The sequence below is a fragment of the Malania oleifera genome, chromosome 3 (assembly GCF_029873635.1).
Source record: "Malania oleifera isolate guangnan ecotype guangnan chromosome 3, ASM2987363v1, whole genome shotgun sequence".
NCBI lineage: Eukaryota > Viridiplantae > Streptophyta > Magnoliopsida > Santalales > Ximeniaceae > Malania > Malania oleifera.
This window is the reverse complement of record NC_080419.1, coordinates 3,585,413-3,606,317: the sequence shown is the minus strand read 5'-3', so window position 1 is coordinate 3,606,317 and position 20,905 is coordinate 3,585,413. Positions and strand designations below refer to the sequence as shown.

At 35.0% G+C, this 20,905-nt stretch overlaps 1 protein-coding gene across 5 annotated transcripts; it reads left to right on the top strand.

The window, feature by feature from the left end:
* The first annotated feature begins 492 nt into the window (after positions 1-492).
* On the top strand, positions 493-18,698 carry LOC131150741 (protein REDUCED WALL ACETYLATION 2). Of its 5 annotated transcripts, none has more exons than XM_058101667.1 (16): positions 493-929; positions 2,128-2,219; positions 2,451-2,588; positions 2,661-2,717; positions 2,876-2,948; positions 4,146-4,304; positions 14,680-14,829; positions 14,912-15,167; positions 15,247-15,368; positions 15,599-15,685; positions 15,764-15,852; positions 15,944-16,006; positions 16,185-16,241; positions 16,596-16,692; positions 16,789-16,947; positions 18,375-18,698. In XM_058101667.1, the coding sequence occupies exons 1-16, from the start codon at positions 897-899 to the stop codon at positions 18,378-18,380; spliced, it is 1,638 nt and encodes a 545-aa protein (XP_057957650.1). In that variant the 5' UTR covers positions 493-896; the 3' UTR covers positions 18,381-18,698. The 5 variants fall into 5 exon arrangements, with proteins under 5 accessions (XP_057957650.1, XP_057957649.1, XP_057957648.1 ...); XM_058101666.1 differs by having other exon boundaries at positions 2,448-2,588; XM_058101665.1 differs by having other exon boundaries at positions 499-929; positions 2,484-2,588; positions 16,789-18,698.
* The last annotated feature ends 2,207 nt before the right edge of the window (positions 18,699-20,905 follow it).

Genomic DNA, 20,905 nt, shown 5'->3' with positions numbered 1-20,905 from the left:
GCACAAATGTTACAACGATCCAATCATGATATTCAAACATATTTCATAATTTTTTCATAAAATTTACTTGAAAATTGAAACACTTGCGCATTACTTATGAGTTGAAATGTAAAAAAAGTTACATATTTTTTAATTAAATTTCAAGAAAAATATGTAAAAATTTTAAACTTTTGATTACAAGTTATAATATTTTGTCCAAAATTTTATGATATATATATATATATATATCTCTACATCAAACCTTATTAAAAAAAGGAAATTATTTAAATATGATTAAAAAATTAGAAAAATTAACTATAAACTACATAAAAAGGAAAAAAATTATTTATTGATTTCTTAGTTATTTTATTTTCCTTCATTTTTTTAGCAGCAAAACATGGAAATATAATATTATATATATATATATATATATATAAATTTTTTTCTTTCTTTAATTATTTATTTTATTCTAAACAAAGCCTAAAAAAAACAACAAAGAAATGAGTGGGAAACAGGTAACGTGGTTATGCATCAATGTCCACAGCAATTGCAATATCACCATCCATCTCTACTCTCTCCGTCTTGTTGGCGTCATCAAACTCACACCGTCCGATCACAATCGGACGCCCCACGCGCGCCGGCCCTCTTTCCGCCGTAACTGCAGACAATAACAGCGCGTTCATTTTCAGAACTGAAGAAGAGTGGGGAGGGGGAAATGAACACTGGATTTCTCAACTAACCCAAAGCAAACCTCTACTGCCAACTGCCTCTCTCTCTCTCTCGCTCTCTCTACCTCTCTAGGGTTCATTGTTTTTCGATCAGATCTAGTTGTGATGCAAGCAAAGTTCCTGTTTTTCCAAGGAATGTCTCAGTGATTTACTTCGAATTTCGTACGGCCGTGTTTTTTTTTCCCAAAAATGATGCTCGCTGGTCCTCTAACGCCTGGCCAGGTACGTATCTCGAGCATTGCAGATCGTTTGTTACTTTTTCTTTTGCGATTTTATGTTTAGAGCTTGAATGCGTTCGGGTCGTGTACTGATTTGAGTGTTTGCGTGATTTCTGAGAATTTTTTGATTAGTGTGTAGCGATGATAGAGCTTAGTTTAGTTTGTGCTTTGCATATCAACTGAATAGTCATACTTATGGCAGTATTTGTTTTTAGTGAACCTTCTGCACAAATTGAATTGATAATTTAGGACTGACCGAAATTATTGGTTTCTGTTTAATTTGATAAAAATCGACATTTCTTTATGAAGATTAGCCATAGTTTTGATAACATTTTGTTAAGGATCTCTTTGTGCAAGATAAAATAATGATGCGGATTGTCAGCAGTGGCCAAATTTATTGCAGGCTCTTTTTGTTTGATTTTATGACATTGAAATTTCTTTGTAAATGTTGGGTTACGGACTGTCGTCAGCTGTTGTTTCATGTTGTGAAGTGTGAAGTTGAAAACCTACAAATGCATCGTTATTGAAGTACTAAATGCTATTGGTTCATGCCCGGTTTTGAGCTTAGATTCATGTGTTTTATCCAAAATATGGCCCTCATCTCTGTAATTGAATGAGACGTTTCTCACTGGAAAATGAAAAACTTGTTAAGTACCAGAAAGTAAAATATAACGGAAGTCATTACATGGGTAAAGAAGAGCTGTTATTAAGCAATTGGTGTTAATTTGAAACGGGCATGTAAGGGTAAAGTACAAATTATTTGACTAAACTGGTTTTTGTGTCCTTTCTTGTAAATCTGCTTACTCTGCTTCAAGATCTAGGTTGATTTTTAGAACATTGGTTCAAAATTTTGTTACAGTGATCTTTTTTAAAAAAAAATTATTATTATTGTTCAGATGTATGCCTTCAATAGTCTCTGGTGAGTCTGTGAGTTTATGAATATTGAATTTGAAAAGGTCATTTTAATCTAATATTCCAATTGTCATTGATAATTTTTGCTAGTTTTTGCTGAAGGTTCATTGAAAAACTTATATAATGATGTTGATGCATCATGGGATTGCTCTTTACTTCCCCTTTCCTTTCCTTTCCTCTGTGTGTGTGTGTGTGTGTGTGTCATTCCCTGGCTCTCTGCCATGTTTCAAGGAATTTTTCTCACATCATAGTCCATGATTGATTTATTTTTTGATATTTTCTAATTGCAGGTGTCATTTTTCACTGGCATTGTCTTAGTAATTGCAGCCTGGGTTTATTCAGAGTTCTTGGAGTACAAAAAAACCTCACTCTCATCTAAAGTGTGAGTTTGACAGTCTAGAATTCTTGAACAATATATATTCCTCAGCATGCAAAATATGTTCCCCTCTTAGAATATTGACCAGTGTATAAACATAAAGGATGAGATAGCCCTAAATTAAGTTGAGTGGCAAAGACAGATTCATCACATGATGGATACCAAATAGTTAGGGTAAAGGCTTGTTGATATTGTTTTACAGTATCTCCTTAGTCTGCTTGTTCTTCTTACCAGCAGGCATTCTGATATCAATTTGGTTGAGTTGCAAAGCGAAACAGTTAAGGACGATGATAGAGCTGTTTTATTAGAGGGGGGAAGTCTCCAATCAGCTTCTCCTAGAGCTCGGATTTCATCAGTCTCATCTCAGATTTCCAGGTTTGAAAAAGAAAGCAGTTGGCTTTGTAGCTAGTGCAAGTTTACATGCTTATTTGTACTGTGTTTATTCAGGTTCCTTATGATGGATGAATCTTTCTTGATTGAAAACCGATTGACACTGAGAGCAATGTAAGTGAATCATCTTAATGATTTAACTTTAATGAATATTTAAATATTAATGATGGTTTCAATGAAATTGAATGCTAACCTTCTTCTTCTTCTTTTGCTTGTTCATTTTCTTTAATATCATCATCGTCATCTTCCTCTCTCTCTCTCTCTCTCTGCAGATCTGAATTTGGCTTCCTTTTGGCTTACTACTACTTATGTGACCGTACAAATTTCTTTAGTGACTCAAAAAAGGTGCTGCTGATAACTTTGTTTTGTTACTTTTTTGTGCTTACCCATGGGGAGTTTGAGATTGTGGGAGGGGAACCTAAAATAAAACAAGGGGAACAAGGAATCCGTAAAGATTGCACACGTACCAGCTTTGGCCCTTTTTGTATTTATTACATTCCTTTAACATTATAAATGATTTTAATCGATGTACCATCTGGGTCTATATTGTTAAACATTGGATTAGGAAGCAGATTAAAAAAAATGAAAATGAACAGAAAATTAAGAAATGTATGAATATTGTTGTTCCTTTTCTACTTTGTTTTGTTTTGTTTTGTTTTTTAATTAATGCTGAGAATGAGCACATGTTCAATTGTTTATCAAGTGAAATTTCAATTGCTGCTCTGCAGCACTTGTCATGGCAGTGTCAGTGAATCAGATCCACCGCATTAGACTCTTAAAAAGGTGTTTCAATTTTGTTTGAAGCCCTATTTTTGTATTAATTGTATAATTTAATTAGATCTGTGACCCCCCACCTAGACACATGCACACCCAAAAGAAAATCAACCCGCAATGAAAAAAAATTACTGGCATGATGTTATTTAAGCTCAGGTTCTGAAAGCAGTTGCGTCACAGTCAGATCTAGTTATGCATAATTTGTGTTAAATGATTGAGTTGAATGATGAATACTGTGAGAGAGCCATACCTAAATAATCCATCGTGAAATTCAAAGAACTAGCCTTTTTTATTTTGAGTTGGGAAGGGGGGGGGGGGGCAAGGCCTTAGTTCCTTCTATTTGAGACTTTTGATGTGTCTTGTTAGAGAGCTGTACCTGAATAATACTTTGGGAAATTTCAAAGAACTAGCCTTTTATATTTTGAGTTGGGGAGGGGGGGTGAACAAGGCCTCCATTCCTTCTATTTGAGATTTTTTTTTCCCCTGGAATTTGGAAATACCTACTGACAATTTATATGCCTTATAAAAGTTGCTTGATTTGGAGACTGGGTTTATTACATATAAAATTGTCTTTTAAGTTCATAATCAACTTCACCGTTCATTTTTAGTCATTCTATTCTTACCTAACATTTCTGCCCCCAACCAAGAATTTGCATTAGATTGCTGATCGATTGTATGCTGGTAATATTGTTGACTGTCATTCTGTTTGGTTATAAGTTTTTGGCTTCTGATTTGAATGTTTGTCTTAGCTGTTATTTGATTTTGCAGAGTTACAATCGGGATCTTTTCTTGTTTCTCTATTTCCTTCTTATCATCGTTTCAGCAATCACTTCATTCAAGGTACATCATGATAAGTCACCATTCTCAGGAAAGTCCATACTTTATCTGAACAGGCATCAAACTGAAGAGTGGAGAGGTTGGATGCAGGTTAGTCACTCTCGAATGAATTTGCTTAGTATTGTTTTCTTACCTGTTGTTTCTATTGTGTTTAGCATACTCATGGTTTATGGTGGAAGTGGTTGCAGTGTCTCAGTAGTATTTTCTTTGAATTTTTAATAGAGTATGTCAATTGAAAAATCACATTTTCATCCAACAGATCAAAGTCAAAAATTCATTTAGGTTCCCATCAGACCCCACAGATATAATTTCAGCTTCTACTTAAAAAAGCGTTGGTTGGATGTTACCTGAAAATTGAATTTATGCATTTCTTTTTGCCTTTTATTTTTAATCAGAGCATGTAAGCTTTAAATTTAATAATTCTTTTAGTTCCTGTGAGATTATTTAGATAAATTCCTTATTTTTATGTACAAAAAGAAGAATTTATAGTGTGTGGGTGGTCATCAAATGAAAATGAAATTGCTGCAGTACATATTGTGAATGAATTAATGCAAATCCATCACCTAAGTGGCCATTGCAGGACTGAGCTACTGTTGACACAAACAATAGTGAAAATCTGAACTAATGAGCATTTCATGAAACTTTTGGTTATGGATGCATTTGTGTTTTGTGTGTTCAGGTAGCTCATTCTAGATGCTGGATTTCCTGCTAAAGTTTCACTGAATTCAGAGTTTATTTTGTACATTTACAATTCTTGAACCCTGAAGTTATTGTAACTAAGTGTAATGGGTGTTCGAACGGCTTTTTTGAATATGGAGGTTTTTTTTTGTGAGAGAAGCTTTTCCATTTTTTTTTTTTAAATAATACTATTGATATAGTGCTTAATCCAATAAATAGCAAAATAAGCAACAAAATAAATTTTTTTTTTGGTTGCTATTTCTTGGCAAAGGCTGCTAGTTGCCTAGAGGTTTTGAATGAATACAGATGGTCTGGCATCCTAGCAGTTTTATGGGCTTTCTTGAAATTATTTCTCATTTTTAGTGTATGTGGAACTTTGAAGGGAGAATATAGTAAAATTTAAAGATAAAATGATCAAAGAGGATTGGACAACAGGGGATAAGGGAGATGCATGCATTTTGTGGAATAGGATGGCTAGCTCTATTTAAAAGATAGCAAAATAGATTTTAGGTGAATCTAGAGGAGGATTCTCGATCAGTAGAGAAAGTTGGTGGGATCAAGATGTCCAAAAAGCCATAGGACAAAAGAATTGAGTACAAAACTTTGCAAAATTGTAGAAACATAGAAAACCTTGAAAATTTTAAAGAGACAGTAAAAGATGCAAAAAAAGACCATTAGTGAAGAGAAAAATAAAGCTTTTGATAGTAATTTGTATCCTAGGCTAGAAACAAAAGGAGGAGAAAGAAACATATATAAACTTGCTAGAGCTAGAGGAAGTGCAAAGATTTAGGTAATGTAAAATTTATAAAGGATGAAAATGTGATGCAGGGGCAGCATCATGGTTCTGCAGTCGTGGGAGAATTTAAAAGAAATAGAAGAGAGGAAGGAAAGGGGAGGAGAGAGGAAATACCAGGTGGGAACTTACATTCAATTCCAATTCAAATTCATTAATTAACTGCCTACAACATGGTTTTCACAAACTATTTATAAGAAAGACTCTTTACAAGAAATTACACATAAACCCCTAAAACTACATTGCATTACAAACATACCCCTACTTTACACAAATATTACAAACAACCCTCAAATACACGTAATCCTATACTAATTAATACTAAACACACATAATAAACTACTAACTTAACCCAACAACTATCAATCCAATTTTTCTTCAGTAGTCTCCAACTTGGATCTTCCTAAGGTCTTGTTTCTTGTCCTTCATCAACACTCTCCTAGTTAGAAAAAATTCGGCCTCGAAATTTCAAGTGTTGGAGGATCAGAATGAAGAAGCAAAAGTGGATTCTTCGAAAGCCAATGCTTGAACGAGGCATGAAATCACATTCCATTGGCTGTGCCATAGACTTGACTTGAGAATTAGCATCAGTGAACTCATACGGGATGACAAACTCTACAGTAGGAACGTTTGAAAGACATTAGATGTCTTCAAATATATTCATAGCCTTGCTTGTGGTGTCTTCAAGTTGAGTAACTTAGACATGGTCGATAATCTCATATTCTTTGTCCTGGTTGGTAGGTAGAGCAGGCTTCAAAATGATTTTCCTTCCATGATAGTGGAAGACATGTGTTCTCATGTCCTTGAGTCACACCCAAATCATCCAACCAAGGAGAACCAAGGAGTATGTGGCCAATCTTCATAGGTAGGATATCACACCAAACATTAGCCAAATATTCACCCATTTGGATGGGAACCAAACATCTTTCATAAACATGTACAACATAGTTATCAATCCAAGACATCTCATAAGGCTCCGGGTGAGGTTCTAGATGAAGCTGCATTCGAGTGACTCCATTTATGGAAACCACATTCATTGGACATCTTCCATGCAATAATGATTTTGCAAACCTTTTCTCTGCATTTGAGAAAAGTGTTGAAGAGCTGAAATTGTGTCCAAATTTTGGCAAATGGCATTTCTTTTTCCTATAATTTGTCACCATATTGCTGAATGTATGCATATACATATGCTGCAGCTATATATCACAACCCTTTAACACAATTTCCTGCAAGCCTTACTCCCAATTGCACAAAAACTATCTTTAATCCACCTTGATATTGTCCTGCTGAAATGAAACAAATTCATAAAGAAAATTCACAAATCACAGCATCAAAACCTGATTTTTTTTGTAATGCTGGAAGCAACAATTTCTAGGGTTTCATGCCAAATTATTGTGCTTTCTTGCAATGTAGTGTCTCTACAATTAAAATATCTCCTTGCAGCTCAAAGTATCGCAAATAAAATCCAAAATATCGTGGCTGGGCAATTTCTTGTGAGACTGGAAACAGGAGGAGATTCTGGCAGATACTCTCATTTACAGTCACCAGCGCATGGAGCGCATGTGCCACCGGCAAGGGTCCTCCAGCGATGATTTTTGAGGCGAGGGTAGATGAGGGAGTGGGGTATACAGTGATGGTGGCAGTGTGTCAAAACAACTCAGGCAAGGGTGGATTTTGAATGGGTCGGCGGCTGGAGAATTTCAGGTGACATGTGGGGCTTTACAGTAGCCAAAAGGAGATGAAGTTTTAGTAGGGAGGGTTTATGTTTTTGATGGTGTGGGTGGGAAATAAGGGTTTCAAAAAATGGGACATGACTGGAATTTTCTGAAAAGTTCAGAACAGCAGAACTGCTTTTCATTTTTTCTATTTATTAAAATTCAGAACAGGGAAGATGAGATGAGAAACAAACAGAAAGGGAAAGCGATTAGTGGAGAGAATGGAAGTTGAAAGAACTAAGAGAATTTCAGAATGCAGTGTGTCAGAGGAAAGAGAAGAAGAAGAAGGGAGAAGGAAAGAGAGGACAATAAAACTGCTGCAGGCAGAGCATTTGGTTAAGGATAGAGCAGAAAATAGAGGGAAGGGGCTGCTGGATAGCATAGAGAGCAGAGAGAAGGAATGAAGAAGGCAGAACTGAGATGGGGGAAGGGAATAATAGGGAAGAAGACTAAAGGAGGAAGAAGAAGAAAAGAGAAGAAGAGTGAGGGAAAATGGGGGACTAAAATGGAAGAATGAGATCGTGGCTGGGCTTTGATACCAAATGATGCAGGGGCAGCATCATGGTTCTGCAGCCATGGGAGAATTTAGAAGAAATAAAAGAGGAAGGAAAGGGAATGGAGGAGAGAGGAGATACCAAGGGGGAAATCATGTTCAATTCCAATTCAAATTCATTAATTAACTGCCTACAACATGGCTTTTGCACACTATTTATAAGAAAGTCTCTTTACATGAAATTACACATAAACCCCTAAAACTACATTACATTACAAACATACCCTTACTTTACACAAATATTACAAACAAACCCCCAAATAAACATAATCCTGTACTAATTAATACTAAACACATATAGTAAACTACTAACTTAACAATTCTTAAGTGGTCTCCAACTTGGATCTTCCCAAGGTCTTGCTTCTTGTTCTACATCAAAATGATAATTTACTAGTTAAAGAAGAAGACATAAAAGCAAGCTGACAAAAATACTTTGATATGTTGTTTAATGAAAACCAAATTGCAAGTTTGAATTTGGAAGTGACAAATGAGGAAAAGAGTCGAAAGACAAAAAATATGAGATTTGCCTGCAAAATTAGAGTCAGTGAAGTACAGATGACGTTAAAAATGATGAAAAGTAGGAAATCTATAAATTGGATAACATCCCAATTGAAGTGTCAAAATGTTTAGGGAATATTGGAAGTATATGGTTAACAAATCTATTAAACATTATTATAAAAAGCAAGAAAATGCTGGAGGATTGGAGGAAAAGCATGTTAATACCTATATGCAAAAGAAAAGTTAATATTCAAAATTTTAATGACTATTGTGCAAACTTATGAGTCATATGATGGTATTGTGGAAAAGGTTTGTTGAACAAAGGATAAGATTAGAAATGAGGGTTAGAAAAAATCGATTCGGTTTTATGCTTGGGAGGTCGACAATAGAAGCTATTCATCTTTTAAGAAGGCTAAAGGAAAAATTTAGGAAAGAAAGAGAGACTTGCATATGGTTTTTATTGCCTTAGAGAAAACTTGTGATAGAGCATCTAGGGAAGTCCTTTGATGGGTTTTATAAAAAAAGAGAGTACGCAATAGATATTCTGATATCATCAAGGATATGTATGATATAGTGATTAGTAGCATTACGATTGAAGGAGGAGAGTCTATAGAATTTCTAATCATAATAGGGGTACATCAAGGTTCTACTTTGAATCTTTATCTTTTTGCTTTCTTGATCGATGAACTCATGAATATTGAAAACAAGATCCCATGGTGTATGTTTTGCATATGATATTGTTCTAATTGATGAAAGTATGGTTGGAGTAGAATATAAGTTAGAACTATGGAGAACAACTGTAGAGTCTAGAGGCTTCAGGATAAGTAGAAATATGACAAATATATGAAGTTTAACTTCAGCCATTTAAGGGGGAATATTGGAGAGAAGATTAAACTTGATAATGAAGAAAGTAATAGCAGTAGTAGATTTCGATACCTTAGATTTATCATGCAAGTAGAAGGAGTGATTGAAGAGGATGTAATATAGAGAGTTAAGAGCAAGTTGGGTAAAATGGAGGAGTGCTTTACCATGCTGTGCGATCGTAGAATACTCATAAAATTAAAAGGAAAGTTCTATAGGATGACTAAAAGACCAACTATGCTACGTGGATCAGAATGTTGGTCAACTAAGAAATAATATATCTAAAAAGTAAAAGTTTCCGAAATGCAAATGTTAAGGTCGATGAGTGGTATAACAATAAAGAATAAATTAAGGAATGAATATATGTGCAATAAGTTAGGAATAACATGAGTAGAAGATAAGATTAGAGTGGGGCGGATTAGATGGTTTGAGCATTTGAAATGTAGACCAAGTAGTGCACCAGTGAGGAGGGCTAAGTTACTGTTACTGGTAGTAGAAGGGGTAGAGGTAGACCTAAGATAACTTGGAATGAGATAGTGAAAAAAGATTTAATAACTCTTAAGTTAGCTGAAAAAAATGTCCTTAATTGTGTGAAGTCGCATAAAAGGATTCATATAGCGTAATAGCCAGCCTCGCCTAGTGGGACTTAAGGCTTGTTGTTGTTGCAGTGTATGTGGAGGTGTCTGCTGCTAGATGGCTGGGTTTGCATTTTCTATGGGATTTTTTGCTCTTGTCTCACCAAGTTTTTTGTATGAGGAGTTAATTAGGCGATATTTTTGTTAGAAATATAGGGATCTTCTAGGCATGACTTATGCATTTAATTCTATTGCATTCCTGGAGTTGGATATAGTTGTATGCCCAAATGCTTCTTTTGATTGCTCAAAGTCAACAGAGAATTGCCTCAACTACTTGCAGTCTGACATATCCTTTCTTGCAGTTTTTATATCTTAAAGGCCATGTGTGTGTGTGTGTGTATTTGTGTGTAGAGACACAGGCCTTCCCTAGCTCCAAAATTTTCAATCTTAATTTTTTGAAAAAAAAAAAAAAAATTCAAAAAACAAGCTAATATGGACCAATTATATCTCTTCAAATTAAATGATTTTTTTAATGATAGAGACCCATACATGTCTACCAATCGTGTATCTTTATTTTGATTTGGTAAGATGTTTTTGAAAGAAAAGAAAACATTATTATTGTGTTCATTTAAAAAAGAATCCTCATAGATTTCTATCAATTTATTATTTCTATTATATATTTATTAGTATTTTATTTTAGTAAGAACTAATTTATAAATTTATCTATATATATACACTATCAATCTATACTATTATGTTCATTGTAAAAAAAGCAATTATGAGGAAGACACATGAGAATGCGCTAAAACTGTAGATACTCGCAGACAATTTCCTTGAGCTATGAGATGGTCCTGAGTGGAATAAATTAATGTCCCATTTGACACATTGGGATGAACTCTCTCTCACTTTCTCTCTCTGACATGAAGCCTACTCTAAATTTCGTTTCTCTCGTTATTCATCATGTTGGTGTTACAGCATGATTCTAGGGCCCCCTTTAATGCAGATTGAAGGGAAGATGATCTGAGATTGTCTCACTTTGTTTGTTCTTGAGAAAAATCAGGAATTCAAATAAGTGGTGAGGTTATTGGCAAAGGTGGCAAACTGCTTTGCTGATGGCTTTTTGTTGCTTCTTGGAAGTTTGGGTAAGGGGGTTCTGTGTGACATATTGGATGGTGATTCATGTGACAAGGGTAGGGAAGTTTTTGGAGCGAGGGCATTGCTGGAGAGGTAAGAGGGTTTCTGTGTTTGTTCCTAGAGGTTCTAAAGGTGATGGTTGACTTTGATTAGGGGAAGAATTTAGTGCCTTGGATAGATCTATTCTTCCTGGCATTGATGGTAAAGGAAGCATTAAAATTAGTGATAATTGTTCTTGGAGTCGGGTGGTTTTGACGAGAAATGAAGTTGCAGGAGTTGGAAATCTCTGTCTGGACAGTGCGTCGGAGGTGGCGTGTCAGCATATTCTAAAAGCAGCTTTGTGGTCATTGGGCCTTGAAGGCTGGATGTGTTTGGCCTGGATCTCTGATGATTGTTTTGGACTTGGGCCGAATTTAGAAATGGGGGCCTCATTAGATCGTTGTTGAACCAGTCTATTGATCAAGTTCATAATCAGATTGTAGCTAACAATTCAGGCCTGTTTAATGAAAAGGTGAAACCTCCAGTTATTTCTCAGCTGGGCCATCTTAATTGGCAGGCCCAAAATCCCATTCTTAAAGCCCATGGAAACCTGGATGATTCTCAGGTTCCTCTTTGAACGAAGCTCAAATTCATTCTTTACAAGTCCAAGTGGTGCGAAATTGATCAATTTTCTAAGAAGAATATAGATGCTAATTTGGCGTTGCATCACTTGTCTTCAAAGCATATTCACGGTGACCAAGAGGATAGAAGCAGCAGCATTGGAAAATGAAGAGGGAAATAGAAATGTTAGATTCTAAAAATCGGGTAGTTTCTTAGAGGGAGAGTTTTCTCTTCTAGAGAGGATCTTCAGTGGGGTGTTTGCTGGGGGATGAAGAAAGGGAAGGTTCTTCTTAAGAATTTAAATTCTCGTGGGGATGAGTTTCAGGGTATTATTGCTGGTTACTTGGTTCAGAGTAAAATATTTCTGGCCAGGAAGTAAATTTTGTTAATCTAAGGATCAAAAGATATATGCTTGCTGAAAGGAAGTGCAGATGGGCTTTGAAATGAGGATACATTTTGAAGAAAATCGAGGTTCTTCTAGCGAGAAATTATAAAGGTTCTTAAGAGAGATTCAAGAGTTAGTTTTGGTGGAAAAGCCTATTGGTTAGAAGGGTGTTACTTGTAGAGGGTTAGCAACTTAGCATCTGAAAGGAAAAAGAGAGGTGGGGGCATGTTTTGTACAATGATACTGAAGGCATTAATGATTTTGAGATTTTAATGTGACAGCCTTTATCTTGGGGATTTAACATGTGTGCTGCCGACTCCAATTGAAGGATTGGAAAGTTCGGCTTGATGGTGGTAAATTTAAGGTGAAGAACGGTCGGAGGGAATTAACAAGCTTGTAGCGTTCACTGAATTGCAACAGGAAGGGCTTGAAGAAGGGGTTTCTTGGTTATTTTTAAATTTTACTTTTAGTATGTTTTAAATTTTTTGGTGTCTTTGTTTTGTTTTGTTTTTTTTTTTTTGTCTTTTGTTCTTTGTTTTGGTTTTCCTTTTGTTGTATTTAGGGCTACATGTGAAGAATCTAAGAAATTTCCAACCACAATAGGTGTACATCAAATATTTGCTTTGAGCTTTTATCTTTTTGCTTTAGTGATGAATGAACTTAGTAAGAGGATCAAAATTAAGATTTCGTGGTGTATGTTGTTTGCAAATGATGTTGTCTTGGTTGATGAAACTAGAGGTGGAGTAGAATCTAAGTTAGAATTATGGATAGAAGCTTTAGAATTTAGAGGTTTTAGGAGAAGTAGAAATAAGATGAAATATATGAAATGCAATTTCAACCATGGCAAGAGGAATATTGGAAAAAAGATTAAACTTGATTAAGAATTAATACTACTAGTGGATTTCGATACCTTGGATCTATTGTGCAAGTTGAAGGAGAAATCTAAAATGTAATAGAGCAGAATGGGTAAAATAGAGAAGTGCTTTGGACATGTTGTGTGATCTTTGAATATCCTTAAAATTAAAAGGGAAGTTTTGTAGACAGTCTACTAGATATGCTATAAAGGTTGTTTAAATGAGAATGTCAAGGTGGATAAGTGGTATAACATTAAAAATATAAATTAAGGAATGAACAACATATTTGTGTTAAATTAAGGATAGCACTTGTAGAAGATAAGATAAGGGAGGAGTTGCTCAGATGGTTGCCATTCGCAACAGAGGCAAAATAGTGCACTAGGAGTAGGAGTGAGCTAGTTTCTTTAGGGGTAGGGGAGACTTAAAATAAATTTTGAATGAGATAGTAAGAATTTAACAGCGCTCGCGGGTGGAAGTACGTTTATTTTTCCTTCAATCTATGCTAAAAGTAGAAAGCAAAAGGGGCTTCCTATTCTTGTAATCTGGTTTTAGTATCAAATTTGCTTTTTTAGATATTAAATTTTATAATAATAATTAAAAAAATTGTTAGTTAAAATGCTTTTTTAATATAACAGCAATTTATGAAATTCAAATTCAATATAGGAATGAACTATTTATACAGTATACTACTCAAAATTAATTATGAATGAGAAAACCTTGAATGCTCTAGAAGCTAATTTTAATTTGCATTTTTTTTGGATAAAAAAGAATTAAATATTTCTGGACTATTTAAATAATTTATTTTGAAATTTAAAGATTTTTGGTTTATTATGTTTCTAAAATAGAATTTTTACATTTACATGTGATTTGTATTAGGATAAAAAATAATTAATTAACTCATTTATTCTGTCACCCCCCCCCCCCCCCCAACAAAAAAACACACATTGGAGATCATAATTGAGTTCTGCAATTGGCAAAATAGAAGCTATGAATGAATAGAGCATTGTTTTAGGCTTTTAGCACTAGTTTCATTTTAAATAGATTACAAATCACATAGATTTATAAGGAATGTGCATGCATGTAAGTATGTTTTAAATTGTTTCATAATTCTATTATGATATTTACAACACAAGTCTTATATTAAGAACTCAAAAAGTCAGCATGTTTGCTAGATGGGTGCACCTGAATATTTTTCCAAAAAATTATAAAAAATAAAGTGAAACTAAGAAAACATTAAAGTTAGTTTGAAATTGCAAATACTCAACTTAATTTATAATGAATTTAAGAGTGATGGGTGTTTTTAGAAGGATAAGATAAGAAGAAAATACTAAAAAATGTGTTGTATTTATTACATTAATAGATGTTGTATGGGAAACTGCCAATTGCAGTTAAAATTCTTGGCAATCATTTCTTTTGAGTTACAAGATCAGCCAGCATCTTTTGGCATTCCTTTTGTTTCCATTTCTATTTGGTTTCTACAAACATATGTATAAACTGCCCTGGTCATTTTCCTTGTTTGCTGCATATTATGCATCCTTAGCACACTCTATCTTAAGAATTGAATATAGCGGACATATGTTTGACTATAGACAGAAGGTTTTTATTGACTAGCTTATTTGCTTGGCTATTTCCATCATGAAGTCTATACTGCTGCTGCAATGAAAGTCAGCTACAGATGGTGTTGCAAAATGCCTTGGAACTATGTAGCATGGCATATGCTGGAAAGGATTCTTTCTAATACAAACTATTTGGCTGTCTTTGGATATTGTTTCACTTTGTTACACCATACTCAGTGGCCTTGCTGCTTTTCTTCTTACAGGTATTATTTTTGATGTACCATTACTTTGCGGCCACAGAAATCTATAATGCGATCCGTGTTTTTATTGCTGCATACGTTTGGATGACTGGATTTGGAAACTTCTCATATTATTATGTCCGTAAAGATTTCAGCCTTCCAAGGTTTGCTCAGGTACATGAACCCTCCAAAGTGCTGCTCCATGTGTTTTCCATCACCAATTTGTTTCCAATGCCAATTGTTTCTTGCTGTGCAGATGATGTGGCGGCTTAACTTTTTGGTGTTATTTTGCTGTATTGTCCTCAACAATAATTACATGCTATACTACATTTGTCCCATGCACACTCTTTTCACTCTTATGGTTTACGGTGCGCTTGGTATTGGAAACAAATATAATGAGAATGGGTCAGTCATAGCAGTAAAAATTATTGGTTGCTTCCTGGTGGTTATTCTGATATGGGAAATACCAGGAGTGTTCGACTTGGTTTGGAGTCCATTTTATTTCCTTCTTGGTTAGTAACTAGCTAACATTTTATTTTCTGCTAGTTTGCATTAATTGTTATTAAATGTGCTTAACTGAAATAATTGCAGGTTACACTGACCCAGATCCTTCAAAAAAGAATTATCCCCCATTACATGAGTGGCAGTTCCGCTCAGGACTTGATCGCTACATATGGATCATTGGAATGATATATGCGTACTATCATCCCACTGTTAAGTTCTAATGCAAACCAGCTTTCTTTACCCTCCCCTTCCCTCTGTCCTCTCTTTCAAAAAGCTCAAGTACTATTCTTATTTCGTAGTTCATACTTCTTTCTTTAGAAGAGATTGTGTATAGAGGCGAGGGTCCATTGGAAGCCTTTGTCTGGTCTTTCTGTTTTAGTTTATTTTTGTTGCTAAAAATTCAAGATGTGTGGCTAAATGTTTGAATTTGTTAATGTAGGTGGAGAAGTGGATGGAGAAGCTGGAGGAAACAGAAGTGAAACGTAGAGTATCAATCAAGACAGCTGTTGTGTCAATATCCTTAATGGTATAAGATCTTTCCTTCAGCGCAATCTGTTTTCATTAATTCTCATGGCTGATGCTCGTATTTTGATTATATTTGTAGATGGGATATCTGTGGTTCGAATACATATACAAGCTGGACAAGGTTACATATAATAAGTATCATCCATATACCTCATGGATTCCAATAACGTATGCATATCTTTCCCTAGATGTGTTGGCATTTGATTATTTTATAAAATTGTGGAACTGATTAATCTGTTATTTTGTTTTGTTTGATCAGTGTTTACATATGTTTAAGGAACTTCACACAGCATCTCCGTAGCTACTCGTTGACCCTTTTTGCGTGAGTGGCCTTTGATTTGATCCTTCTTTTTTGAATTTTTTTTCCCACGTTTGAAGAAGCAGTTCCATTTTATGTGGACATCCATAGAAGATTCATTGGAATGCGGTTGTTTTCGCTTCTAGATCTAGATGTGTTTATCTTTTAAAGAATTCTTGTGAATTTTTTTTTTGTTCCTCAGATGGCTTGGAAAGATAACACTGGAGACCTACATTTCTCAGATCCATATCTGGTTAAGGTTTGTTGAAGTTCATGTCTCATTAGTTTCTTTACAATTATATGCCCAATGCAAAATTCAGCTGGTGTGTCAGTTGCAAATAAATACACAACAGTAATATGGTAGCCTAGAGCATGCATAAGCTGGATCACGGCTTGCTTGGGGTTGGCCATGCTCATTTGATTCAGCTTTCAGATGAGTCCAGCTAAACAAGGTGCTTTCAAGCTGCCCAGCCAAACAATGAAGGAATAAATATTCTATTTGAAGCCTTTTTCTTATTCTTTGTGAAATAATGGATCCATATGCTGGGAAACTCTCTCTCTTATACATGCACTCTCCTATTATGGTTTCATACTAATTTTTGTGGGCATACAGGTCTGGCGTGCCTGATGGTCAGCCCAAGTTGTTGCTTTCTCTAATCCCCAACTACCCACTTCTGAACTTCATGCTCACAACTTCTATATACATAGCAGTAAGTATAAATTTTTAAGATGAAAGGGATGTTAGGAAGCCATTCCAAGGATTATCGAGAAAATTTAGGTTAATCTTGTTAATTCTTTTCTGGCAGATCTCTTACAGACTCTTTGACCTGACAAATACATTGAAAGTGGCTTTTGTGCCAAGTAAAGACAACAAGCGCCTGATGTACAACTTGGTCGCTGCCATAGCAATCTCAAGTGTTTTGTACACATTATCTTTTATTATCCTACAAATACCCCAGATGCTGGTAAGAGTTATGTTTCTGCACTGCCATAACTGTCCCTACTGCTCCCCTACAAAAGGCTCCTTTTGCTTTTGCAGAAATAATTTACTGGGACGCAAACATCTTGGTTAGGTTTGGATTGCGGAATGTCTATTCTTAGGATAAAATAGTTATAATAAGTTAAATACAGTTTCACAAAAAAAATATGCTATTCATAAACCAAATAACAAACTCAAAACATTTTATGAATCCATAACAAAGAATAGACAAGGAATAACTTTCAAATTTCATATTGGGAATGCCTATTCCTTTGTTATTATATGTTGGATGAAATAAAAAGAAATATACAAGGAATAACTATTACCCGTACTCCCAGAATTTTCATTGTATTCCCATCTTATTCTAGGCAATAGCTATTCTGCCAACCAAATGTAATCCTAATTTGGTGCTGGGATAAACTTCTGTTTCACTGTGCCTGTGTCTCTGTCGGTGCGAGTGTTGTTGGGAGGGTGGGGTTAGTGGATGCATCTTGAAGACAATTACTGGAGAGAAATCTTTATGCATAGAACTGAGTTATCTATGGAAGGAGCCTAACTAGGGTTGGGCATGGTTGGTTAACTGAACCATACCTTTAAACAATAAAAAAAACTGAAGTTTTAATTAACCAAAAAAGACAACTGAATTGAAATGTTTCATACAGTCGACCTAACTTTGGTTTACCAGTTTTCACGTCCAGTTAACTTGATCGAATTGATTAATTTAAAAACTATACCTTTCATACCATAAAGAAATAAAAAAAATATTTTTCTCAGAAATAAATCACAATTTACCAATATTAAGTGAGAATTAATCCCTCCATAAATGAAAATTAAGTAAAAGAATTACTAAAAAATTAAAATAATCCCCATTTCATGTCTCTTCATACAGATAGTTATATATATATGTTTGTAGTTTTATTGTATATCAGTTCAATCTGTTTTGGCCAACCATACTTATTCAATGGGCTGAACCAAAAAAGAACCATTAACTGAATAAAATTGAAAATTCTGAACCTGAAAAACAGTCAACTGTTTTTTCTATTTTTCTTGCCCACCCATAGTGCTAATTATATGGTGCATAATTCAGATTGGTGGTATATCTTGCTCAGATATTCTAAATAGCCATTTGGTTTGGGGAATCTTTGTGGATGCCTGGGTGAATGTGTGTTTAAGATTTCTTGATGTTCATGTTTGGTTTGCCCTGAAATCCTACATGGACCAATCCGGGATTTCCTAGTTATGATAACCCGAATTCCCCTTTCATCCTATTTCCAAGCGTATGATTTCCTGAATCATACATTTAGTTGGTGCAATCCTATAGTTGGTTGAATGGAGACCAGTTATTGTTAGCCTGTTCGCTTATTTCAAGGCCCAGGGTGTTTCTGTTGTAATTGATCCTTCTTAAATTCACAGGTGTGAGGATTCAAAAATGTAAAAAGAGACCAAAGGATTCGGGAAGCTTCTGTATCTATTTGCCCCGTGAGTGGTGCAGACACGAAGAAAATTTTGCTCGGGCATGAGAACTTTTACATATATTACAGGAGATGCATAGGCAATTGATTTATTGATCAGCAGTCTGATAATTAAATGGTGGTGTTAATATTTAATGTCATGGGTTTTCTGGGACAGTTATTGTATAGTAACGAATGAAAGCTATTAATGGATTCAACCTCCAATTTGAGGTGGTGTATTTGTCTTCTGTCAATAATTTTATACAGCCGTAAACAATTGAATGTCTGATTCAGTGTTAAATGAATTTTTTAGCTGCGAATCTCTCTTGTACATAGGAGTGTACAAAAATTACCGGAAAATCAAAAATTGAACTGAAAACGGATCAAAACACATCCTGATTCGGTCTTTCGGTTTGAGGTTTCGATTTTGTTTTTAAAAGATAAGAAATTTTGATTTCGGTTTTGGTTTTGGTCCAAGACTGAGCCGAAAAAATTGAAAATCGAGCTAATAAATTATAATTGGATAATTTTATAGAATACTAATATTCAAGAGACTCCCACAGTTCGGGCAACAGGCTTCTGCTCATAGGAGAAACATGCGCAGTAAGCTTGGGGCTATGGTCTTCAGGTCTTTAACTTGGTCATATATCTCTGTTTTGGATGTAGTTGCAACCAAGTGGTCCTGTAGATGTAGTTGCAACCAAGTGGTCCTCTAGATGTAGTTGCACCATCACAGTCGCCTAGAAAGCCCTCAAGTTTAGGACTTGGACTGCTGGCGAGAGAGAAGATGAACCAATTTTAAGAAGCATCCATGTCAACTCGTCGGAAGTTGTAGAGCTCTCGGCTGCCCCTGGCAAGCTAATTCTCAAGCATGTGTGCCTCTACGCACTCTTCCCCCTTTTTCTTCACTCCGTAGTCCGCAGCTCTCGTCATTACCCTGGAATCTCGAAATGCTATCTCTAAATGGCTCACACATCTCATCCCACATCGATTGCACATGGGAAGGGAATTAATTTCCCTTCATATAAATGCCAACTTCACCCCTTCCTTCTCTCTAGCCTTTAGCTTTTCAAGCTTGGCCAATGTTTTGGAGTTTTTTTTTCTGTTTTATTATAAAAAAGAAATAAAATATAAAATTATATTTTGATTAGGAAAATTTTTTCTAAAATAATGCTCACGTAATCTCGCAGCTTCATATTGCGAGATTTAAATTGATAGCCGTTCTGCTTTGGACATGTGGCAAGGAGAGAAACAGGGGGCAGGTGACGCGTGGCGATGCTTGAGGAAATCTCGCAGCTCCAAGCTGCGAGATTTAATGAGGCATCGAACTGAAACATGACGCGTGGCTGCGAGATTTAATGAGGCATTGAACTGGAACGTGACGCGTGGCGGAAATCTCGTAAGACTAAGTTGCGAGATTTGCGCCTGAAATCCATCCGCGTGGTGACACGTGGTAAATTTCGCAGGATAGTCCTGCGAGATTTGTTTCGTCTGCTCAAATCCTTCCCGAGCTCTCTCATAAGACAATATTGCAGAGGAGAAAAGGTTGCAGACCGTTCGAGCTGAGCTTGCAGAGGACCGCTGGCAGGTTACCATTCGAGGTGGCAGGTGACCGTTCGGGCGAAGGCGAGGCGAGGCTATTTAAGGGCCGAAGATGGGGTATGTTATTTTTTATTTAGAAAAAAACGTGAATATATTATTTAACTTACTGAGATTTATTTTATGTTTTGAGTTGGTTTCGTATCATATTTGCGTTCCGACTATTTGGGTTCGTTGCTGCATCTAGAGGAAGGTTAGTTTTTTTAATTAATAATTTCATTAACGTTTGTGTCTCTATTAGTATGTGTATATACTCCGCATAATGATTTGTAGAATTTGGTATTGTTATACACTTAGAGCCTGTTTAGTTCTTGAAAATAATTTTTTTTTTCCATTTCCAGGTTTATTATTACTATCTTTAGAAATTAAATGTTTAATTTCAATTGTGTCACTTGAGTAGTTTTGAATATTTCAGTTTAGAAAATTTATTTATTATTGCTTAATTGATATTCTTATAGATTCTATGTTCATAATAAAAAATCGAACCGCAACATCAAACACAAACCAAAATCGAAAAATTTGTTAACCATTTCTTTGGTTCAATTTGGTCACAAAATTTTAATTTTTTTCATTTATCAGTTTGGTTTTTATTTGGCCCATTCAATAATCACAATTAACCAAACCAAACCGATATACTATAAATATATATATAATGCATATTATGTATAATATCATGTAAATTTTTAATAATTTAATCTTGAATATTTTAAATTAAAAAAAGTATATTGATATAATATTTATGCTTCAAATTTTATCTTCAATATTTTAAATTTACATATTCATTAATATCAAAGAAAAAATACTGTTTATGACTTTTGTTTGTTTGTATTTTTTGTGTTGTTTGTGGGTCTTAACTCACTTTGATAAGGTTCTTTAATTACAAAACCATTATTA

What these genes read in the sequence shown, in the direction of transcription:
- LOC131150741 (XM_058101663.1), top strand. Translation starts at nt 897, where the DNA reads ATGATGCTCGCTGGTCCTCTAACGCCTGGCCAG. An exon ending in ACCTCATGGATTCCAATAAC is followed by an intron (nt 15,853 to 15,943) that starts GTATGCATATCT and finishes TTGTTTGATCAG; the next exon opens with TGTTTACATATGTTTAAGGA. An exon ending in CAACTTCTATATACATAGCA is followed by an intron (nt 16,693 to 16,788) that starts GTAAGTATAAAT and finishes CTTTTCTGGCAG; the next exon opens with ATCTCTTACAGACTCTTTGA.